The following is a 24,825-nucleotide window of genomic DNA, read 5'->3' as shown; positions in this document are numbered from 1 at the left end:
TGCTAACAGGTTTTATTGACCTTTTCTTACAAAACTGTGTAGATTACATTAGCAATGCATGGTTGAGCCGTTCTTGACTCTGCAAACGTTCCTGTTTTCATATTATTATTATTTATTAGATTTCTTACCTTGCAACAAGAATAAAACCCAAATACATAAAAACTAAAGCCATAGCACCTGATTCAGTTACACATGCTGTTGTAGAGTTGTTGGGTTCATATTTGTTATCTTGAAAATGATAATGCTTCGAATGTTTTCTCTTTTGAGCAATTTTATAATTAAATCAGAGTCCAGTAGCACCTTTAAAACCAACAAAGATTTATTCAAGGCGTGAGCTTTTGAGTGCAAGCACCCTTCGTCAGACTAAGGAAGCTTGCACTCGAAAGCTCAGGCCTTGAATGAATCTTTGTTGGTCTTAAAGGTGCTCCTGGACTCTGATTTTATTGGGCTACTTCAAACCAACACGGCTACTAATTTGAATCTAATTTCAGAATTGTTACAGATAATGGTAGCACATTCCTAACATAGTTAGCCATCTAAGCCTGGTTTTTCATAATGCTGGCATTTAGTAAGCCAGCTCCTCAAAGTTTCCCAAACTCATGATAATCCATTCTGAACTTTGATTCCTCTCACCAGCCTAATGCCTAGCAAACTGCCATCTTTTCCCTGACTTTGAGAAAAGGTTTAATTACATTTGTACATATGTGTTTCTAGGAGCTGCTCCTAGGTTTGATTTGCTTGTGAGGCATCACTTTTATGTGTGCAAGGAAAGCTGGGTCTTCCTTAGCATGAGAATGCTGTAATATAACAACAGACCAAAAATTCTATGAAGGGGGTGGGATTTCCCCAGAGGCCTGTTTTGCCTCTCGGACTCTGCAGTTCTCTCCAGACAAAACAGACACATTTGATCCAGACACGTCAAGAGCTAAAAATCATCAAGAATGAGGGCAAGGTGTGCTAATTAGAAGACCTTATTCACCTGTGAGATCAGACAAAGACAAATAACCAGCACCTGTGCCTAATTAACAGCCCTCAAAAGGACCGGCAGTGCTGCAAAACTGCTGTAAGTCTGCCAGGAACCGTTTTGCAGAAGAGGTTGCTCCAGTTTCCAGGGCCTTTGAATCAGAAGCTGTTTCCCAGTTGTCCGGAGAGGCTGTCCTTGGAAGGAGGTGAAGGCCTGAGAACTATTTGCTTAAATGTAATTCTAAACTGAGCAATTGATGAATCCTGTCTTTATGGTTATATGTGTGGTTTATATATTTGGTTTAGTTGGGTAGTTTCTGCTGGTAGTTAATGGATATCCATTTTGCATATTCAAGCATGCTTCATTTACAGGTTTTCTGTAATAGCCTTTATTACAGTTAGCAACCCTTACTGACTGTTCCTTACTTAGAACCAGCTTGGTGTAGTAGCTTAGAGCAGTAGACCCTAACCTGGAGAACCAGGTTTTATTCCCCCTCCTCCACATGTAGCCAGCTGGGTGACCTTGAGCCAGTCACAGTTCTGTTGGAGCTCTTTCAGCCTCACCTTCCTCCCAGGGTGTCTGTTGTGGGGAGATGAAGGGTAGGTGATTATAAGCTGCTATGACTGCTTCAAGTAGTAAAAAGTGGGGTACAAAAAACCCTCTTAGAGAGCCAGCTTGGAATACCAGTTAGGAGTGCGAACTTCTAATCTGGTGAGCCGGGTTTGATTCTGCACTCCCTCACATGCAGCCAGCTGGGTGACCTTGGGCTCGCCATGGCTGTTCTGACCAAGCAGTGATATCAGCCTCACCCACCTCACAGGGTATCTGCTGTGGGGAGAGGAAAGGGAAGGCGACTATAAGCTGCTTTGAGCCTCTTTCGGGTAGAGAAAAGCGGCATATAGGAACCAACTCTTCTTCTTCTTCAAACCTTCAGGTAGGGAAACTTCCCAAACCCTTTCCTCCAAGGGTGGTCAGTTGTGGGCGGATCCTGGAGATGGTGGCCTCTGGGAAAAGGAAGAACCTTGGTATGATATAAGGCCATAGGATCTACAGTAGCCATTTTCTCCAGGGGAACTGATCTCTGCAATCTGGAGATGCACTGTAATTCTGGGAGATCTCCAGGTCCCACCTGAAGGTTGGCAATGCTTTTTCTCTCCTTTGTCGTCTGTGGAAGTGGGGAGGTAGGCATGTGAGTAAACGTTTGTGGGTTAGGAAATCCAGTAAAATTGTTAGGGGAACATATATGTGTTACCGTATTAACAAATTGTGTGGGATAAATACTATTTTCATGTGTAAAGACAAGGTTTTCTGCACCCGTGTAGTGATTCTTCCTGATTATCTAACATTGAATGTGTCGGTATAATCTTATTTGGGTGGCATTGGGAAAGCTAGTACTCCTATCTTCTGCATACTGTGAGACATGCTGTTCGGCCGTGGTGTACTTCTTGCAAGGGTCAGATTCCTCTGTGGGTGTGGGAAGTTGACCTTTTTTGACCTCTTGTAAATGATAAGCTTGCATTTAATGTGGGCTTTGTCTGTCTGTCCCTTCAGCGTTGGACCCCAGTCTCTTGACAGATGTATTATGAATGAGGAGCCCGATACGGTTACACCTTGAATTATTCTGCACAAAAGGTAAAACCCGTCATTAAGAATTCTATGCATCATTTACAGGAGCATCCAGATCATCTTCCACACATGACTTTTTTTCTCTTTTTTTGGTGTGGGCGTGAAGGTGTGGGGAGAAACGAGAACTACAAAGGAGTTGGTTGGAAGTTAAGTTCCAGGACCTCTTAAATTACAGCTTCACCTGAGCCACCCCCATTAGCGGCAACAATTATGAAAATTAGTTTTATGGAGTGACCTCTTGACCAGGCTCCCTTTGCGGTGCCACCTTGCATTTGGGTGTCTAAGGTAACAAGGTTTCTAAAATGACAAAAGATAACTCTGGCCATTTCCATACACGATTGAAGGTCCAAAATAGACCTAATAATGGTATCAGCTTTTCACTTGGGTCACAGTTTTACTTTTGTAGGTGAGGGCTGAGTCCAGCTGATGCCGTCCTATAATATACAGGCGCTAAAGTCTAAGCATTTTCCAGGCAGATCACACAGGAGAGAGTTATTGTAACATAAACAAGATGAATAAAATAAGCAGCCAGGTGAGGCCTTAGTAAAATCTAAAGACAAACACAAGTTTATGCTTTGTCTAAAACTTTGTTAGTCTTAAAGGTGACATTGGACTCAGACTTCGTACATTAGGACCTGCCTAAGTAATACATTGTGCAAGCTTTCAGGATCTCCAGAGCTCTGCATCAGGCACAATGTTAAGCAGAAGAAAATGGGGAAACAGATTGTTCAGGCCTTTGTGCCTGCAGCCCCTTGTGTCTGCAGTCCCTTAGCTGACTTCAGTGGACACAAGGCCTGGCTCACTGATAATCTAATTGCGCCCTAAGCATGCTGGACAACTAGAAAGCTTGCACCATAAGGCCTGTAATTTTAGCTGAGCTTTATAAAAGGTGTTGCTTGAGTCTTGTTTGTGGAAAGATGTTTGCTTGCAGCCGCACACAGAAGAAACATATGCTAATAAGCTAGGTGGATTTGCGTACCAGTCTACCCACCTCGTTCCATGGTGCACACGTCTCCCCTATCCTGTGAGTGTATCAGCTCTGCTGTGTGGTAGGGGTCAAAAAGACACAGATCATAGAGCAGGAGATAGAGATGAACAGTAACAGAGGGAAAGGGGTGTGGAGGATGAGTAGAATGCCAGGTGCCATTTTGAATTCTAAATTTATCATCCAATGCGGTGGGGGAGAAATGGACAACTTCAAACTGCAGAATAGAGGGCAGGAAACCCCACCTTGCAAAGTGGGCTTGAATCTGAGTCTTGAGTGAAGAACACTGGCTTCCATCCTAGGTATCTTTTATTGGGCTTGTTCTGATTAAAGTAGATGTGCAGATAAGCATCAAGGAGGACAGATTATATCTAAGAGATTCTATTTTTTATTGCGATGAACTGACATTTGGGATGGACAGGGCAAAGTCTGAACTGGGCAAATGTACAGTAAAATGAAGTGGCTTGCTCTAACACAAGGTGGCCAGACTGTGGCTCTCCAGATGTCCATAGACTACAATTCCTATGAGCCCCTGCCAGCATGTGCAATCAATGGACATCTGAAGAGCCACAGTCTGGCCATCCTGCTCTAGAAATTCCCACTGCCAGGGCTTGAAGGTATGTGGAATTACAGCCATGAACCGATTCACACACTCCTTTCTCAAAGCCATTGTTTGCAAGTTTTATGTAAGAATGGTCAAACAGGTTGTATATCACCATCGAAGGTGGACTTTGTTAATTACACATTACTCCCAGATATCAGCAAAGTTATATACACAATTCTCTCCTAAGCACTGTTTGCTGGCCTTTCATTAGTCTTTAAAGAAATAATATTTTCTCTCCTCCGGGGAGCTCAGGGTTGAAATGGATCCAGTGATTTTATCTTTTACAGGCCTGGGCATAGGAGGACAAGGCTGAGAAATAGTTACTTGCACAAGGTCACAAAATGGGGATTTGAACCCAAGCCCCTTTCCAATCCCAGCCCAGCATTTTGTCAATTAAACCACTAGTTTTTCTTAGATGTGTGCAAGTTCTACAATTTCTTTTTTTTCCCTTTCCAAGCTCCTCGGTCGTTTACCACGTGCAACCAATATGTCCTGTACTCACTTGCTTGAAAGTAAGTACTGCTGAGATTTTGACCTAAAACCAAGCCTGCTTAAGATCAGCAATTTAACTCCTAAATACAGTATTTGCTGGCGTATAAGACTACTTTTCCCCCCTGAAAAACATACCTCCAAGTGGGGGGGGGGTCGTCCTATACGCCGGGTGCACTTCAGTTGGGATAGACATAGCTGTCCATAGTGGCCCATAGTACTGTATTTTGAGTGGAGATGTTGGGGGGGTCGTCTTATATGCTGGCAAATACGGTATATGCATCCTATCCAGTGGAGAAGAGTGAGGAGGTAAATAATCAGCCTTTTCCACTGGCTGCAGGGACCTCCTACCACATCACGGGAGCCTTTGAGGAACAGGCATCCCACCAGCAGCCCTGCTTAGTTTAAAGCGCTTTGCCGATAATCAGAACACTCATGAAAAAGACCATCATGAAAAAAATCCACATGAAGAACCTGTCCATCACTTTCGCCACTTTTTTCCACTCCACTCCTTTGGCGTGGTTGGCTTTGTGGCGCCTTATGCAATTTGCGATGTATTCAATGTTCTTAATCAGTATTTTGTAACACGAGCAGCAGCTGACAATATCCCTTGCATTTTCACATGGGGCTCCGTATCCCTCGTTCCCATCCCCAGGCAGTTTCTTTCTGAGGCCGCTACTGTTGCTTTTGATCTTCACGAGGGATCTCCTTCCCCCTTCGTATATTTCTTCCTCTCGTGGACACGTATCGGTTTTCCTCGGCTTTGAGTCGTGGTCTTCCGCTCGTTGCAGGCTTGTACAGTTTTCGCCCACGTCATAAACAAAGAAGATCTTGGACATGTAGTCCAAAATAACCACCCTTGCCCATTGTGGGACAGGCTTGGCTCCTGATCCGCAGTAGTGAATATTCATTATAATGATGGTCAGTGCTGTAGACGCCGTGATCATTGTCATAGTAGCAATGTAATATTTACCTGTGATGTAAAAAAAAATTACAACCCCAATAAGATTAGTAAGCAGAAATTGAATTTAGGAAGCAGCTTCATAAATTCATAAATTGAGGCAAAACTATGCAATACATTGTTTATAACCGTTCAACTGCAGAGAACTTAATTTTAAAAGTTTTTTTTTGGTGGGGGGAATTCAGCTCAGGATTGTTGTGTACAGAGTGGGAAAAGGGCCCCTCCTCCCCCCTGCAATCCTGATCCAAATTGTTCAGCAGGCTTTCAAGATGGTGTTCCCTGCAGCAGCTGTGTAACTGCAAGGAAAAGTTCAGGTCTGGTGTGTTTGTTTTAAAGAGTCTGGCCTATATGCTAGATAGGATGGGTTGACGATACTTGATTATAAACTAAAACTGCAGCCCTTGGCCTCAACCAACTGCCTGGTGGAAGAGTGCTATTTTGCAGGCCCTTTAGAAGCTCCATAAGGTCCCGGTCTTATAGTTGATTATAAAGTATTTCCTAGGATTTCTGCTCTTGTTATTGCTCTAGTACTGTGCTGGAAGAGTGATTTCTCAGTGGGACAGTCTGGATGTTCTCAGAAAGTACTGAGTGGTGGCAGCTGGTTAACCAGGGTATTTTCCAGAGAACGCTTGGTCTAAGGGAGTTTCCCAGCAAGTAAAGACCCCACTTTCTTTTCCTACTGTAGCAATCAGCCAGAGTGGTGTAATGGTTAAAGTGTCTAAGATCGGGGAAATCATGTATACTGCTTTGGGTGGGCTTTGGTGGGAGAGAAGTGGGATACAAGTAAAATCCTTATCCATTTTTGTTCTTCTATATATTTATGAAACAGCCTAGGGGGTGGGACATGTCTGGCTGTCCAAGTTAGAATAGGGCCCATCAGGGTGCAGCCAGCTTTGCCCTGATTGGCCCTGCCCCTGTGGCTCCCGCCCTCCAGCCTGGACTCTAGCCTCTTTGCTCTCAGACGTACCTCAGTGCCTGGAGCCAACAGCAAGTAAGGGGAGGGGGCCCTGGGCAAAGGGTCATGGTGGAGGGCTTGCTAACAAGGGCCTCTTGGCCTGCTAGGCTGGGCCTGCTCACGAGGGCCTCCCGGCCTCCTGATTGCCTGCTAAGGAGCTCTGTCTCAGGCCTCCTCACAAGCTGCCCAGCTCCGGCCCGCCCCACTTGATCTGGCTGCGAGCTGCAGCCCAAAGCTACATTAAGCTGCCTGGCCAGGGGCCAGAGGAGAGGGCCCTTTCAAGGCCCGTGCTTAGGAATGGGTTTTGAAGCTAGTAAATAAATAAAATAAGTACATAAATGATATGGTTTTGAATCTTCACTCTGCCATGGAAGTTGGGTTGGGTCATTCATTCTTTCTCAGCCTAACCTACCTTGGGGCTGTTTCAAGAAAAAAATGGGGCAAACAACATGAGCATCTTTGGTTCCATATCTGAGTAAATGGCAGTACATGGCAGATGTTTTCAAGATGGCATTAAACTAGGTCGCCACTAGAAATCCCCTGCACATGGATCATTAACGTTTTGCTGACATTAATAAGGTCACTTTTGGAATGGTCTTTTAAGTGTAGAGAAAGGGTCAGTTATAGACTCTCACTTGCAAAGTGTAAGAAGTGCCTTGGGACATTGCACCAAAAATATCTCCATCTCTCTCTCTAGAAATGCCCCACACAGAGTGAGATGGAGAGAACAATCCCTGTTGTTTGTTCCCAAGATCTGTCTGACCTGTGGATTTGATGGACAATCTGTAGCAGCTTTCAGAGCCAATACCTATTTAACATTTTGAATTTGCCCCGTTCTGCAGCCGAGTGGCCATCTTGTGGTGCTTGTCAAAAGCCATCAATGAGCAAAGAATAATTTGAAAAAACTAAGTTACAGGGAAAACCTATGGCTTTTGGACAATAACATGTGCCGCACCAGAATCACGGGTGGTCTTCCACTAGCCAGTGGGATCAACTAGTTACTCAGAACAGCCAACAAAATGACCCAGAAGATTTTATAAGGTCCATTCTAAAAGGATGCTTTACTGATGTGACCAGTCTCCCAGTCATCTCCTCTTTAGGGTACAGTTGAATGGTGATGGTACTCAAATGGAAGCCCCTCTGGTTTCCAGTCCAGTGCACAACAGCCAATACTAGCTGTTAGAGCTTCGTTATGTCAGCTAAGAGACAAAAGGACTGAGAAGCTGGGTAGACTGCCCACGTTGATTTGCTTAAAATCAAAAGCCACTGCCCAGTCTGATTTAAAAAGTGCATTGCATCCCTAAGTATCCATCATATGGTAGACTTTGGAGAACCTAACCATTCAGTTTGCTTGCAGTATGACTTTTAGTGTCTGCCATTAAAGATTCCCTGTACCTGAGTCCAAACATCCTGGCTAGGTAGAAAAATTAACTGCACAGTGGTCGCTTGTTTCTTAGCAGATGGCATCTCCACCCATCGCCTGTACAGTGCTCATTGGCTCCGTTGCTGCCTGTAAACCATTTCCAATGGTGCAAGTACCTACCGATCAAGGGTACATTTTCCGAAGGAGGCATGCTCTCCGCAACCATTAGCTGGAACACGGTTAGAGCCAGCAGAACCGTAACTCCGAGAGAAACTTTTTCTCCAGAGTCTGCTGGTAGGTAGAATCCCAGTGGAGCCAGGAAAGAGATCAGAAGGCAAGGGAGGAGGAGGTTAAAAATGTAGAAAGACGATTTCCTCTTCAAAATAAGAGTGAACGTGACATCTGGATAAGGCTCTGAGCAGCAGCCGTAAGTGATCACGCTCTTAATGGCCGGCATGCCGTGAATCTCCCATTCCACATCTTCAATGAAGTCAGAGAGGTCACCACTGTCTAAGAAATTGAATATATCCACCTGGTTACCATTATAGGTCCAGGAACCAAAGGTGAGATTGCACTCCTGGCTGTCAAAGGGGAAGTAAGAGACATCCACCACGCACGAGCTCTTTGTTATAGCCGGTGCATCCCAAGTAATTTTTCCGTCATACCGCAATACAATGTTGGTGTTCACGGGCTCGGAAAAATCATCATCGGCCCTAAAAAAAAAAAAAATACACAAACTGATGAGATGGTGGTGTGCAATTGTCGTCCCTAAGAGGCAAAGTAGTTTTGGCTTCAATTGAAATTGTAATGCAGAGATAACCCAGATTACAAATGCCTCAACGTTCCTATCCATGTGAACACATGACACCCATGCCATTCCTCCAGTCCAAACCCATCGCCTTTGGGTATTCTGTTCATCCCTTACTGATTTCCGCCAGCAGGTGAAGAGCTTTTGTTATTGTTGTTGAGTCTGCTCTTTCTTCAATAATTCCTCTTTTCTGCCTCATGTTTTTAATTGGTGGCTGTTTTTAACTGATATGTGTACTCTATTGCTTTTAAATTCATTTCTCCTTTTTTTTACTACTGTATTTATACTACGCTGTGCAGTTGCCCACCGGGGTGGGCCCTGATTGTGCTGAAATCAGATATAAATCTTCTACAGAAGCTATTAACGTTTGTGTGTTCGTGCAGCAGAGATTTATTTGGAGTGTTAGAGGGGTAGCCAGGTTGGTGTAGGAAAACAAAACATAAATCCATTGGCAGTTAAGAACTAGTTAAAATGAATTCCGGCTTGAGCTTTCATCAGTCTCTGCTTCATAGGAGTTCACCATTGCTCTGTAGTGTGAACGAGCATGCTGGTTAGTGTACAGTTTAAAGTCATAGTTCCTCACCTGTGAGAAGCATCTTAAGCTTCACATGGGGAAGGAAAAAAAGGTGGAAAGCTGATTTAAATGTCCCCTGTTGAAATGCTCTCATATGCTTGCTGTAAGGCAAAAATGTCTGCATTGCCCCAGGTTCAGTGCTGTTGAGATGCAGGGCTAACTGTTTGTTGCATTCATGTATCTCCTGGGGCTTCCCTGACACTCTTTCAGACCTGCTTCACTCTGAAGTTATGAGAAACGTACTAGCAAAGTCCTAGATAGTTGTAGATGCAAATGGCGTTTCCTGGCCCTGAGCATAGAGCAGCCATTTCCTCTCTACTGCAGAGGTGTTTTCCCTTTAATCAGCAATTTAAAAGCATAATGCCATTAGTCCAAATTATGCATCATTTTCTAAATTCCCAGCTTTGATTTTTTTTTTAAGTCTTTCCTTGTAAAGATATATGGAAAATTTCTGTGTGACTCGCTAGCCTAACAATGGGATAGACTGGAGACTTAATTTATTTCAGAATCAAAGCTGAGAACTTGGGGAATCTGGTGTAACAGTTTCATGGATATAATGCTATTAAATTGGCAATTAAAAGGAACTACCAGAGAAAGCTGCTGTGGGAAAGTTCTGTAGTCCTTGCTCTGTATTAGCAACCACGGCTGAACTACCCAAGCCTGTCCCAATGTAGAAAATACCACTCTTTGCTCTGAGGCAGAAGTTTCCAGATTGTGCCTTTTGTGGGCTCCAGATTTTCTAGGGTCTACAGATCTGCCCTTCCACTTACAAGCTTTTGCTAGTGCTGTTTTTGTGGAGAGGTTTCGGGAAAGCTGTGCACAGTTGATCATTCTTTCAGCAGCCAAGACTATTGGTAGCAGGTGGTTGTCTGCATCTCTTTCTTGGATCTTTTCTGTGGGGATTTCACCACATTTGATCCTGGGCTGTAAAGACCAGGGACAGTGGATGGACATAATTCTGGTGGCCCAGTTTACCGTGGGAGTCTAGGGAGCTTGGCAAGTCATGTGAGTTTTCATATAAAATTTGAATTCAGCCAGGATGGTATGGGGCATAGAGGAGATCTGGGACCTGTGATGGTTCTCTGCAGCCATGACTACTTCCCTACTGAGCACCCAGTGTGAAAATTAAGGGCATAATGTTCACATTATAGGGCTGCTATCCAGAAAAGGCCATAACAAACTGAAAACTTGAAATTCTAAGGGCAAGGAGACTCAAGGGTGAGGGGGGCAAAGAGTAGACTGATCTATATTCTAATTTCTTGCTTGCACATTCCATAGCACTCTGTGTCTCCACTCACTTGTTGTATAGCACAATGTCCGGCCTCCATACAAGGTTGCTGGGAATTCGGATAGAATCCAGCCCGTCGTATTTATCCTTGTCCCACTTCAGATAGGCATCATACCAAGTCTGTCGAATCCATAAGTAGGCTGTTAAAATTTGGTTTCGTTCATCCTGTAAAATGACAGTACATCTAAATGCATCTGTAACTAAAACTAAGTGTTCTTTCCCCCCAAACTTGATGTATTTCTAAAAGTCAATTTACACTGGAGTGGAGACCAGGAGAGCTTGTCTGTAGAAACACTTTGACTTGGATAGCTCTGCAGCAGTGGGATTATGAAATGTGCTTGGCAAGTTATGTCAGGTCAAACAGAAGTCTACTATATGCACATTTACATGCATGCAGCTTCCTTGTACTGAATTAGACCACTGGATCATAAAGGTCAGTATTGTCTACTCCAGGGGTAGTCAAACTGCAGCCCTCCAGATGTCCATGGACTACAATTCCCATGAGCACTTGCCAGCATTCGCTCATGGAAATTGTAGTCCATGGACATCTGGAGGGCCGCAGTTTGACTACCCCTGGTCTACTCAGAGTGCCAGGGGCTGTCCAGGGTCTTCAGCCGAGGTTTTTCACATCGCCTACATTTTATTTGGAGATGCCATGTATTACCCCAATATCTTGGGGAGCAGGGCTTTAAAGGTCTTTAGGCTATGATGAGCTACCAGCAGCCAGCATAAGGGCGGCAGACCTACTGTGATTAACGATCTGAGCCAATACACGGTATTTTCATACCTTATGTTGCATGGGAGTGGATGTATTTTATTTACCTTTATTTGCTTACCTTTTGTTGTATCCCTATTTTAAATTATGACAAAGATGAAAGGAAATGCAACATTCTGCATTGTTTAGCTTTTGTTGTATCCCTATTTATGACAAAGAGGAAAAACAACTCTCCATACCAAAATTTGAGTCCACAGGCACCTTTAAGACCTACAAAGATTTATTAAAATCATGAGCTTTTGTGTGCTGGCGGCACACTTTAGACCAACCAGGCTATCCATTGGAAACATTCCACACCATTTATCTCTTGTTGTATTTCCTATTTTAAATTATGACAAAGGAGAAAGGAAAAACAGCATTCCACAAGTTTATCTTTTGATGTATCCCTATTTTAAATTATGATGAATTCTCTTGTTACAAAAAAATAGACAATTCTTATTTATACCAGGAAACACTAGGGTAAAATATTGGGGAAAGAGAATTGAGTAACTTAAGTGAAAGGATATCTTTTGATCTCCAAATAAAGCATGAACTGTGAATAACAAAAACAGAAAACTTTTTTTAACAAATTGGCACATAAAATCTGACGTTTGCTCACCAGTGTAATCTGCACTTATGCTTACCATATCTTTAATTTGGGAAAGTGTGATCTGGAGGGTGACGTTCAGTACTGTGTCCGTATCTTCCACTGGTCTAAGAGCATTTGAATAGTCTTCAAAAAGTTCATTGAAGAGCATTTGGGCATATTTCCCTTGTGCTGCATGAGCACCTGTGCAGGGGGGGAAATACAGATCTACATTGATGTATTAGCATTTACATCCATTTTATTCCTGACCCATTATATTAATCTGGACTTCCTTGCCAGCCACATCACAGTAAATTAAGTGCTGGCTATTGCATTGATTGGATGTCCCCGTGATATCTTAACATACTTGCAACAGAATAGCATGGAAACAAAAAACGTTTGAAGGAAATACAATATACAGAAAAACTGAGCATTTAACTTTATGTTACAAACGCTTCATCCCCATAGCTTCCAAACACAGGATTGCAGCAACTGGTAGTGTCTAAGAAGGGTAGGATCGGAGTATTCTGTCTCCCAAAAATCCGACTCCCATGGTTCTTCAACCATTGTGATCAACCCCCTTTTATTTCAGGGGGACGGCAGGGGCCAAGAGATCCAGTCACCTCCCCGCAGCATGCTATCGAGAAAATCTTACCACAAATCAACCATGCTGAGGAAACCAAGTAGAGGCAGCCGATGTGGATGCCGGAGCCAGCTTTCATGGTGAGAAAACGTTGTTCATGGGTAGAGAGAATTTTCAAGCACCTTTCCAAAGAAAAACCTCCATGCACCACCCCTGAACTGGGAGAAAAGAAGTGGGGGAAGAGGGATGATGTGCTACGGTTAAAGCATCCCTCCCATGTGCCCCAGCTGGGTTGTGCTGAGAAGCTACAAGGGCTGTCAGGCACCCTCTTGATCTGTCAAGCAGAGCCTTTACGCAACTGGTAACCTGAGTCTCTGAGTGACAGGATGAAGAACCTCTCGCAAGGAAGCTGTTCTGCTAGAATGGTAAAGGGAGAATAAGGAAAGCTGCAGGCAGGTGCTGTTAAACCTAGTCTTTTAAAAACTTCCTAGTCGCAGGACTACTACTCAGTGAAGCTGTCACTGAAAAATGAATTAAGAGATTTGTGTGGAATCAAAGCTAATCTCAGATAAGTAAAGGTTGATAGAGTGGGAGCTACAGAGTAGTATGTACCAAATTATCAGCACCCTGTGAGGAGGGATAGTAATGCATAAAATAAAATGGAGGCCTAGATCCAGTACACCCCAAGAGCTGCTATTGGTATTTACTCCTCAAACACTGGGGATTTCTGCACAGTGGCATCCTGTGACTTGCAGCTGATAACGGTGCAGGAAAGCTCTCTAGGGGAGAGAAGGGAGGAAAAAGAGATCTGACCACTTTCCTCTGTTATGCCACAATACTATGATGTCCTGGGTGCAAATTAAGAAGACAGTAAGCTATAACCAGATTGGGGTTGTGGTTAAGAGCAACTGCCTCTAATCTGGAGAACTGGATTGGATTCCCCACTCCTCCTCCACATGCAACCAGCTGGGGGACTTTGGGCCAGTCACAGTTCTTTCAGAGCTCTCTCAGCCTAACCTATCTCATAGGGTGTTTGTTGTGGGGAGAGGAAGGGAAGGTGATTATAAAATGCTTTGAGTAGTAGCAAGTCGGGTACAAAACTGCAGTTCTTCTCTCTGAGGAATGGGCAAGAGAAAAAAAAGTCTGCACTCTATAAGTATCATTGGAGAAACTATTTTTCTAATAAAACCAAAGTTTATTAAGCTTTATTAAAGTTTATTAAGAGTTTTCCCGATTAAATAAATAGGTTTTTAAAAGAGTTGCCATGTATATGCATTAATAAACTATTGCTCCATAAATAAAACAGTAAAGAAAGCAAAAAATAAACAGATAAATACAACAAGAAAAACCATTGAAAACAATAAAGACAGTATCTTCCCCAAAGAAACAAACGAAGCCTAAATCAGCTTTGAATTAAGACTGTCAGGATATTTAACATAGAATGAGACTACAAGCTATTTTGTGATGAATTATTTGACTAACACGCAATGTATTGGTCAGTGACATTGACCCTTCACGGAACACTGTTTTTCTCTCCCCAGCATTGCATAACAGAAATCACCATGTAGTGACACAAATTAAACCTTTTCAGCAACATACCATTGTAAAAACATGCAAGGAAACCACCACACTGCAAAAAAGAAACAAAGATCATCACTCTGTTCACCAACCGAGTATATTAGGCTTAGAAAATCAGTACAAATGCAACAAAATGGCTGCATAAAATAGAGCAAAAGCAAATCTTCTAAGCAAACTCTCATTTAAGACTCTGGAATTTATCCTTGGGAATTGCCTGTTTGGCCAAGTTGCCAGATGCAGAACCAGTTCTGATAATCAGAATAATACTGCAGTTATGAGAACACTCAGCCAAAACAAATGTAAGCTGAACTGGACTCAGGATCCAAGACTGCCAAAAACTGTCCCTTGGTCAAGGGCCCCCTATTGCAACAAAGGAAGAAAGGTCTTTCTCTGCATGGCCTTACAACAAAATAATTTGATAGGTCCAGAATAGGACCCTGCCATGGCTCCTTTGCCTGAATCAAACGGAATGCAAATCTCTCTGGGCCAATGTCTAAAACATGCAGCTTAATGTGGACAGTGTCCTCTGAGAACTCAGGGTCACTCAGATGCAGCAGTGCTGGATGCAAAAAGGTGCCATCTTCAGCCACGATCCCTTCTGGCCTCAGTGCTGCAAACCATGCCAATGTAAACACCTCCTGGAAGACTTAGTAAGAGCATGCCCATGCTGTCCACTACTCCCACAGGCATCATAGCATCTTCATGGACAGCGGAGTCCAACCTCTCCTTTGAATGTCTCCCCGTCTGTTGAAAGCAACTGCTGTGCGAGAAACAACAAAGTCCTGTGGGGGATCTGGAAAATAAACATCCAGGAGATGTATGAGAGTCCTGTCAGGTACTGATGACTTAGACAATGTTAGGTGCTGGGAATCCAGAACTATCAAGATGCCTCTGATTTGATGCCTTGGAATAAGCCAGGCTGACTACAATCCTGCTTCTTCTTGGAAAGCCACAAACCAACTCACACCCCTTCTGTACATGTTCCAAATCCTGTGGTGAGCTGAATGCTCCACTAATCCTACGGCATCCGGAGGCTGAGGGCGGCTGGCTAGGCTACTACAAAGAAGGCAGTCTGGAACAAGAGACATTAATGAATGATGAGCAATGGTTTTTATGCAGTAATATATAAAAAGTTGGAATTGTTATACAGGGAAGAAGGGAACATGCAGTTTGGGTTCCTCGTATGGGGTAGGAATGAAGAATGATGTCTCCAGGGCAGCCCCTAAAACATGCAGCTCTGAATGAAAACTCAAAGTCACTCAGATGCAGCAGTGCTGGATCCAGAGAAGTGCCATCTTCAGCTACTGACTCCTCTGGCTTCAAGGCTCCACAAAACACCAATATAAGCCCTGGCCAGAACAACACATGATTGTACAAAGTGGGTCACATTCTGTCAATTACTCTTTTCCCCAAACCAAATTAATCTCAAATCCCTCCAAGCCAACCCTGAATACATGCAACTGAATGTCAATAGTGTCCTCTGAGAACTGAAAGTCACTCAGATGCAGCAGTGCTGGATCCAGAGAAATGCTATCTTCAGCTACTAACTCACCTGGCCTTAGGGCTGCAAACCACGCCAATATGAATATTGCTCAGAACAGAAAATGATTGTCGAAACTCATGTACATGCTGTCCACTGCTTCCACCAGGCATTATAGCATTTCCATGAAGAGTGCAGCCTCTCCTATGAATGTCTCCCTGCCTTCGTAGGATGGTCACCATTCAAGAAATGACAAACTTTTCAAGGGTATCTGGGAAATTAAACATCTGGGAAATGTATGAAAATCTTGCTGACTACCCAGGTATCTTGTGTGAAGACAGATCCTGGGAATCCAAACCTACTAAGAAGCTTCTGACCAGGTCTTTTGGGATAGGAATGGGGGACAATATCTCTGGGCCTACACCAAGAACATGCAGCTGAATGTCCATGGAGTTCTCTGAGAACTCTTCAGCCACGATCCTTTTTGGCCTCAGTGCTGCAAACTATGCCAATGTAAACACCGCCTGGAAGACTTAGTAAGAGCATGCCCATGCTGTCCACTCCTCCCACAGACATCATAGCATCTTCATGGACAGCGGAGTCCAACCTCTCCTTTGAATGTCTTCTCGTCTGTTGAAAGCAGCTGCTGTGTGAGAAACGATGTAGTCCTGGAGGGGATCTGGATAATACCATGGTAACTTGGATGACGTTCGGTGCTGGGAATCCAAAACCATCAAGATCCCTCTGATTTGATACCTTGGAATAGGCCAGACTGATGACAATCCTGCTTCTTCTTGGAAAGCCACAAACCAACTCAAACCCCTTCTGTACATGTTCCAAATCCTGTGGTGGGCTGAATGCTCCACTAATCCTACGGCATCCGGAGGCTGAGGGCGGCTGGCTAGGCTACTACAAAGAAGGCAGTCTGGAACAAAAAACAATAATGAATGATGAGCAATCGTTTTTATGGAGTAATGTATAAAAAGGTGGAATTGTTATACGGCGAAGAAGGGGGCATGCACTTTGGGTTCCTCGTATGAGGTAGGAATGAAGAATGATGTCTCCAGGGCAGCCCCTAAAACATGCAGCTGAATGAAAATTCAAAGTTACTCAGATGCAGCAGTGCTGGATCCAGAGAAGTGCCATCTTCTGGCTTCAAGGCTGCAGAAACCCCGCCAAAGAAGCCCTGGCCAGAACAACACATGACTGTAGATAGTAGTGCATGTCCTGTCAACGACTCTTTTCCCCTAACCAAATTAAACTCAAATCACTCCAAGCCAACCCTGAATACATGCAACTGAATGTCAATAGTGTCCTCTGAGAACTGAAAGTCACTCAGATGCAGCAGTGCTGGATCCAGAGAAGTGCTATCTTCAGCTACTAACTCACCTGGCCTTAGGGCTGCAAACCACGCCAATATGAATGTTGCTCAGAACAGGAAATTATTGTTGAAACACATGTACATGCTATCCACTGCTTCCACCAGGCATTATAGCATTTCCATGAACAGTGGAGTGCAGCCTCTCCTATGAATGTCTCCCTGCCTTTGCAGGGTGATCATCATTCAAGAAATGACAAGGGTATCTGGGAAATTAAATATTTTCCTTTTTCAAGGGTATCTGGGAAATTAAACATCCGGGAAATGTTTGAAAATCTTGCCAAGTACCCAGGTATCTTGTGTGAAGACAGGTCCTGGGAATCCAAACCCACTAAGAAGCTTCTGACCAGGTCTTTTGGGATAGGAATGGGGGATAATGTCTCTGGGCCTACACCAAGAACATGCAGCTGAATGTTCATGGTGTCTTCTGAGAACTCTTCAGCCACGATCCCTTCTGGCCTCAGTGCTGCAAACCATGTCAATGTAAACACCGCCTGGAAGACAACAGTCACAGAAACCATACCCATGCTGTCCACTCCTCCCACAGGCATCAGAGCATCTTCATGGACAGCGGAGTCCAACCTCTCCTTTGAACGTCTCCCCGTCTGTTGAAAGCAACTGCTGTGCGAGAAACAACAAAGTCCTGTGGGGGATCTGGAAATTAAACATCCAGGAGATGTAGGAGAGTCCTGTCAGGTACTGATGACTTAGACAACGTTAGGTGCTGGGAATCCAGAACTATCAAGGTGCCTCTGATTTGATCCCTTGGAATAAGCCAGGCTGACTACAATCCTGCTTCTTCTTGGAAAGCCACAAACCAACTCACACCCCTTCTGTACATATTCCAAATCCTGCGGTGAGCTGAATGCTCTGCTAATCCTACAGTATCCGGGAGCTGAGGGCAGCTGGCTAGGCTACTACAAAGAAGGCAGTCTGGAACAAGAGACATTAATGAATGATGAGCAATGGCTTTTACACAGTAATGTATAAGAAGTTGGAATTGTTATATAGCGAAGAAGGGAGCATATACTTTGGGTTCCTCATATGGGGGAGGACTGAAGAATGATGCCTCCAGGACAACCTGTAAAACATGCAGCTGAATGAAAACTCAAAGTCACTCAGATGCGGCAGTGCTGGATCCAGAGAAGTGCCATCTTCAGCTGACTCCTCTGGCTTCAAAGTGGCTTCAGCTACTGTCAACTACTCTTTCCCCCAAACCAAATTAAACTCTATTCCCTCCAAGCCAACCCTGAATACATGCAACTGAATGTCAATCATGTCCTCTGAGAACTGGAAGTCACTCAGATGCAGTAGCGCTGGATTCAGAGAAGTGCCATCTTCTGCTACTATCTCATCTGCCCTTAGTGCTGCAACCCAAGCCAATATAAATGCAGCTCGGGACAAGACACGGCTGTAGAAACTCATACACACGCTGTCCACTGCTTCCACCAGGCATGGTAGCATTTCCATGAAGAGTGGAGTGCAGCTCTCCTTTGAATGTCTCCCCACCTTTGCAAGGTAATCATCATACAAGAAATGTCCTTGTATGGTTATCTGAGAAATTAAACATCTGGGCCAAGGTAGCTTGTGTGAAGACAGGTGCTAAGAATCCAAAGCCACCAAGAAATATCTGATCTGACCCCTCAGAATAGGCCAGGCAGACAACAACCCTCCTTCCAGGTAAGCGGGAAGAAACCGGCTCAGGCCCCATCTGTATATTTTCTAAATCCTGGAATGGGCTGAACGCTCCACTAATCTCATGGCTTCCAGAGGCCAAGGGCCAAAATGGCAATCATACATTGGCATTTTCCATGAAGGGTCCTTCTTCCCTGAGGTTACAGAGGACATATTGCTGGTGTTAACACCCAGCAAAGATGTCCTCCGCTCAGGGGGAAAATGGCTTGCCTCCTACAATGTGTTAAGAAGAATCAAGCGCTTAGCAGTAATGCTGTTATCTTTACCTATTGGTTCCTGTGGACTCTACTGCACACAATGTCAATGTAAATGCTGCCTAGAATGTGACATGTCATTGAAAATGGTACATATGCTATGTCCACTACTCCCACCAGAAGAGGAGTCCAGCCTTTCCTTTTAAAATCTTCCCATCCATGGAAGGTGATCACCATGCGAGAAACAATTAAGTCCTGGAGGGGATCTGGAAAATGAAACATTCTGGAGGTATATTTAAGACCAGCCAAGTATCTGAGAATTTTGAGTGAAGACAGGTTCTAGGGATCCATGGATAAAAATCTTGACTGATGACAGGTGCTGAGAATTCAAAGCCACCAAGAAACCTCTGGCCTGATCCCTGATGGCCACCCTGCAAGAAACCAACTTTAGCCCCATCTGTATATTTTCAACATCATGGAGTGGGCTTGAATGCTCCACTGATTTAAGCGCTTCCAGGAGCCAAGGACCAAAATGGCAGCTGGCTTGGCTTCTACAAAGGGCAACCTGGAACAAAAGAAAATAATGATTAGCAGTAGCTCTGAGGGATTAACAAATAAAAGGTAATTGAAATTGTGTTACAGAAAAGAAGGGAGTGCCCTTTACATGCTTTATATGAAGGATATTGAGTGATAGACTCAATATAGTTTAGTAAAGTCTCAGTATCCTGAAAATTAGAAGAGTGCTTGGTTAAGCAGGTAAACGCAGCATGCGTATCTGGATTCAGATTGCGTGTGATATGAACACAAATAATTGCATGTACTCTGGTTGTTCTGTTTAATTACTAAAATAACTATTAGAAAATTTCCTTCTACACACAAAAGTTAAACTGATGGTTGCTATCTGAACCTAAATAGCTGGATGGGGAGAGATGCTGGAGACCATGCAGCTTGCATGCCAACGGTGTCCCCTGAGAACTCAACATCACCTAGACGCAGCAGTGCTGGATCTAGACAAGTGCCCCGCCTTCAGCTGCCCAGAGCCGTAATGGTAGCTTGCTTGACATCTACAAGTAGGACAATCTGGAATGAGAAAAAAAAATTGAATGATTAGCAATAAATCTTATGCAATAAATAAACACAGTTAAGAAAATTACCAAAGTTAGTGTTGTATTCTTTTTATGGGGTAGGAATAACCCTGAAGGGTGTGATGAGGGATGGTGTTGGAAATTGGAATACATCAGAGAACTTTCTTTTGCAGCAATATTTGAAGAGTGGGGAGGCTTAGTGTAATCTTCCCCAAAATAAACTATGTGCATTGAATGCCTGTCAAATATTTAAGCAGGTGTACCAACTTAAAACAAGCATATACCCAGATTTAAACTTTGTTGTTCTCAAGGTTGCAAATAAGACTCAAACTTTTTTCTGTAAGATATATTACCTGTATGGAATTTAGCAGGCCACCTGTGAGGAATCACTGCAAATTTATGTGTGCCTGTGCATGTAAACATATCAAGTAGCAACCTGCTTATGGCAATGCCATAGTTTTCAGGGCAAGAGACTCCAGAGGTGGTTTGTCATGGCCTGCCTTTGTATTGTGATCCTGACCTACCTCAGTGGTCTCCCATCCAAATACTAAGCAAGGGTGACCTTGCTGAATGTCCAAGAGCTCGCTAGCCTGGACCATCCTGGTCATGGCCAATCAATAAGCATATGCAAATAAGGGTACTGTAGTGTATTTAAAACTTTTGAAACTAATATTACCATATGAAGAACCATCCCTCCACCATGACACGTATTTATTCAGATATTTATACCTGCTTCCACAAACAAGTGACTGATATCCTTGTCTTTACCCCCATATTGCTGAACGCTGTGCTTCATGTAGGACCCTAATTAGCAATGTGGTCCGTAACAGTCTGCCCTGAGTAAACTAATCACCATTTTTTAAATGAGAATGTTGCTCTCACTATTTCTGGCTAAGCATAGAGTAACATAATTTGCAACATTAACTGTAAAGACAGAAGGATGGAATGACCATTGTTGCTTCAATGTACACCCTTCAAAATATTTTTACACATTTAATTCAATCCTCCCCACCCACCCATTCACTAAATGTCAGTTTAGAAAACCCTGCTAAATGGCATCTCTGAAGTGTGATCTAATCAGCACGAAGAAAGAGTTCTAAATGGGATTATGCTAACTGCATTCAACTCCTTTGTTATCTACTAATTTGCAGCACAGTAATGCCCCTTGGGCTAGAAGGAGCAAATTCTGACAGTACTGGTCTTCTCTCTCAATTGCTGTGTAAAAGCCATATCTTGTGACTGGATGTTTCTTGGCATAAGAGTCCTCCCAGAAAAATTATGGCAATTCTAGATAGGCTTTCACAAAAGCTTTATGTACTTCTGCCATGTGAAAAGCCAGAAATCCATGGTTGAAACCTACAAGGGTGTGAGTGATGGAGTTGAGGGATGCTTTGTTCTGCTGCTGATAAGAGCCTTTGTGAGCCTAATGTGTCTCTATGCAGCAAACTGAAACTTAGGAAAAGAAAAAGCCAAGCCTCTTTTCCAAAAATGTTGACTTGCTCAATTTGATGTGCAAATTAGCTCTTTACATACGATACTCACATTCCACAGTCAAGGTGGTTAAAATGTGAATTTGGTTTTTCAATAGTTTATTGATAAAATGTGAATTCTGAGTCACTATGCTACAGGGACACAACTAGGGCTGGGAAGACCAAGGCCAATAAATAAATAAGGCTGATTTTTTCTTTTTTTCCTGGTAGGGCTCCAGTGCCTTCAGTTTTGAGTAATAATATACCAGGTGAAGGTCTCTCCACCTATGCGTCTAAAAATGTTACCTATTGCTAGGTATATCAGTAATGTTATATCAGGGAGACCTTAAAAAGAGTCCCATTGATCTTGATGGAAATTCTGAGTAATAAGCCCAAACTCCAAAAATAGAGTCCCTGAGCACCTTTTAAGACCATCAAAGATTTATTCAAGGCATGAGCTTTCAAGTGCATGCACTCAAAATCTCACACTTTGAATAAATCTCTGTTGGTCTTAAAGGTGCTCTTGGACTCTATTTTTGTTGTGCTTCTTCAGACCAACACGGCTCCCCACCTGAATCTATCCCAAACTAGTTCCACTTCACACACCCTCAGCAGTTATACAGTTGAAGGAGGACCTGAGAAAACCTTCTCAAATCCCCACAGTGCCATGGAAGCTTGCTGTGTTACCTTTCATCCGTCATACACTTTCAGCCCTTGCTTACCTCATAAGATTGTTGTGAGAAGAAAATGGAAAAGCAGAGAGCAATATAAGTCTCCATTGGTCCCCATTCAAGAGAACCGTGGATATAAATGAAGCAAATTCTTTTGCCACCATGTCACAACTGACATGGTGACTCCATGGGCTTTTCAAGGCAAGAGATGTTCAGAGGTGGTTTTCCATTGCCTGCCTCTGTGTTAGGGCTCTGGACTTCCTTGGTGGTCTTCCATCCAAATAATTACTAGAGGTGACCATGCACAGCTTCTGAGATATAAGATGGAGCTAGCCCAGACAAATCAGGTCACAGGTAATTAATAACCATATGCAAATGAGAATAGTGGAGTGTATTTAAAACATGAATCTGGTGGCATCTTGGAAACTAATATGCTCACACTAAGGGCTCTCCTTACACTCTGATATGTATTCTGATATTTATTCCTGCTTCCACAAGCAAATGATTTCCATCCTTTTCCTCCATTTTGCTTAAGCCTCTTTCATCCTGAGCACTCCTTAGAAATTTGCCCTGTAAGTCTGCCCTGCTCTTGTTAGTAAACCAATGACTCTCTTTACTTAAGAACATTGATCTCACAATATATCTGGGTAAATGTATTGTAGAGCAATTGCAATTTGCAACATTAACTGTCCAGAGAGGTAGATGGAAAGACCGCTGTTGCTTCAGTGCTCCATCTTCAAAAACATTTCTATAAACTTAATGTAAAACCCAGTAGGGGGGCCAGTATCAGCAAAGAAACACTGGTCCTTGTAAAAATCAAAATGATTGTATCATTTTTTTCTAAATGTCAGTTTAGAAAACCTCACTAAAAGGCATCTCTGAATTGTGATGTAATCAGCACAAACAATAGTTAACTGCATTCAAGTTATCTACTAATCTGCAGGACAGTAATGCCCAGTGGGCTAGGAGCAAATTCTTCCAGTACTTCTCTTATCTTTTAATGTTTGGAAAGTGTGGAAAGATTGATGGGATGGGATTACCAATTTTTTTACAAAAGCTTTGGGTCTAAAACTTACAAGGGAATGAGTCATGGAGATGCGGGTGTTCCCTGTTCTGCTACTGATAGTGCCTTTGTGGGCCTAATTGTGTCTCTAAGTAGCTGTCTGAAATTTAGGAAAAGTACATTAACCAAGTCTCTGTTCAAAAAAGGTGACTTGCTCACTTAAATGTGTGAATTAGCCCTTCCCATGCAATATTTTCATTCCATGGTCAAGAGGGTTAAAATGTGGCTTTGTGTTTTTCAATGCATTTGATAAAAAATGTAAATTCTGAGAATCACTGTGCTACACTGGCACAACTGGGGCTGGGAAGACCCAAGTCCAAATCTACCTTTGTTCTTAAATTTACTGGTTGGCCTTGGTCACTCTTTCTCACTCTGTTCTGTGTCACAGGATAGTTGTGACAATAAAATGCAAGAAATTAGATAATGTTGTAAGCCACTTTGGGCATCTTTTTGGAGAAAAAGCAGGGTATAAATAAAGAGGGAAAACAGTGGCCTGAGCTTCTTAAGAGAACATGTTAATTATAAGTATTATAATTTTCTAGATGAGCACCAAAGACTAGAGTGTAGTTTTCCATGTACAATAAACATCCCATTTTTGCAATGTCTGCGTGGCTGAATTGGTTTTTAACCAATATTTATCTGCTAGTTAGATTCTGGGATTGGCTCCTGTAGATGTTTCATGATGAGGGATTGTGTTGTTTAAAACAGCATCTTAGTTCACTGGGAGGTAGGACAGATACGTTTAGTAACACCTGTAAAAGTTGTATTATCCTGCAGATTTGCATTGTTATTTGGGGTGGGGAGAGTGAGTCAGTAGTTAATGAGCCCCTGCAGGCCCACAATGATCTCATCTGAAGAGTCTAGGCAGCTCCTGGCAGTAGGACACAGGGCTGGCATATGCAGGTTCCTTACTGTTTGAGAGAAGAGGGTAATTGGGTCAGTTTTGATTCCACTGACCTCCATCTGTCCATTTCAGCCAATGTGTAGGGGATGTTGGAGAACGGTGTGGGAGCAATATATGGCCACTAACATCTCACCCTGTTACCAAGGAACTGGTACTACAAACAACATGATTTAATCTAGACCCGTGCAGCAGAACAAGAGGAGGTTCTGTGGCTGCTTTATCACTCTTCAATCAGAAACAAGAGATGACTAAGCCAAGTTTTCCTTGTACAATAAACATCCCATTTCTGCAATGTCTGAGTGGCTGAATTGGTTTTTAACCAATATTTATCTGCTAGTTAGATTCTGAGATTGGTTCCTGTAGATGTTTCATGATGAGGGATTGTGTTGTTTAAAACAGCATCTTAGTTCACTGTCCCTGTTCCTGTCTCCTTCTTCTGAGCTAGACTTAAATTTAGCAAGTGGTGAGCCCTCTCCTATATAGGTGGCAAACAGCCTGGAGAAATACTTCCCGTCCATTAAACAGAGACAACAGGATCTTATTGACCAATGGATGCTGTTAACCTTCATGCCATTTAAAACCTCCAGCTGCCCATTGATACATGTTAAACATCTGTGAAAACAGCAGTACATTTTTCTCCAGCACTGTTAACAACCTGACTCCTATCTGTAATTTTCATGCTCAGAGAGGTTCAGCTGCAACATTTCTGAGAAACAGACATCAGGCCAGAGAACATGACATTCTAATTGGGCTGGTACAATATATTGA

The 24,825-nt window shown here is 43.1% G+C and overlaps 1 protein-coding gene and 1 long non-coding RNA gene across 4 annotated transcripts; one reads left to right on the top strand and one right to left on the bottom strand.

The window, feature by feature from the left end:
* Nucleotides 1-1,048: 1,048 nt before the first annotated feature.
* On the top strand, nucleotides 1,049-20,002 carry LOC143819778 (uncharacterized). The gene is made up of 4 exons (XR_013225084.1): nucleotides 1,049-1,169; nucleotides 2,516-2,596; nucleotides 12,550-12,680; nucleotides 19,781-20,002. It is a non-coding gene; the product is annotated as an uncharacterized LOC143819778 (long non-coding RNA).
* On the bottom strand, nucleotides 4,177-19,035 carry CHRNA9 (cholinergic receptor nicotinic alpha 9 subunit). Of its 3 annotated transcripts, XM_077301744.1 has the most exons (6): nucleotides 18,938-19,026; nucleotides 12,613-12,758; nucleotides 12,016-12,161; nucleotides 10,628-10,782; nucleotides 8,128-8,660; nucleotides 4,177-5,641 (listed from the first exon to the last, which is right to left on the bottom strand). In XM_077301744.1, exons 2-6 carry the CDS (start codon nucleotides 12,677-12,679, stop codon nucleotides 5,073-5,075), a joined length of 1,470 nt encoding a protein of 489 aa, XP_077157859.1. In that variant the 5' UTR covers nucleotides 12,680-12,758; nucleotides 18,938-19,026; the 3' UTR covers nucleotides 4,177-5,072. The 3 variants fall into 3 exon arrangements, with proteins under 3 accessions (XP_077157859.1, XP_077157860.1, XP_077157858.1); XM_077301745.1 differs by lacking the exon at nucleotides 12,613-12,758 and having other exon boundaries at nucleotides 18,938-19,035; XM_077301743.1 differs by lacking the exon at nucleotides 18,938-19,026 and having other exon boundaries at nucleotides 12,613-14,091.
* Nucleotides 20,003-24,825: the final 4,823 nt, after the last annotated feature.

Source organism: Paroedura picta, chromosome 10, assembly GCF_049243985.1.
Source record: "Paroedura picta isolate Pp20150507F chromosome 10, Ppicta_v3.0, whole genome shotgun sequence".
Classification (NCBI taxonomy): Eukaryota; Metazoa; Chordata; class Lepidosauria; order Squamata; family Gekkonidae; genus Paroedura; species Paroedura picta.
This window is presented reverse-complemented; position numbering and strand designations above follow the sequence as displayed.

What these genes read in the sequence shown, in the direction of transcription:
- CHRNA9 (XM_077301744.1), bottom strand. Translation starts at nt 12,679, where the DNA reads ATGAAAGCTGGCTCCGGCATCCACATCGGCTGCCTCTACTTGGTTTCC. An exon ending in CTCAGCATGGTTGATTTGTG is followed by an intron (nt 12,162 to 12,612) that starts GTAAGATTTTCT and finishes CCCCCTGCACAG; the next exon opens with GTGCTCATGCAGCACAAGGG. An exon ending in GGAAAATGTACCCTTGATCG is followed by an intron (nt 5,642 to 8,127) that starts GTAGGTACTTGC and finishes TTTACATCACAG; the next exon opens with GTAAATATTACATTGCTACT.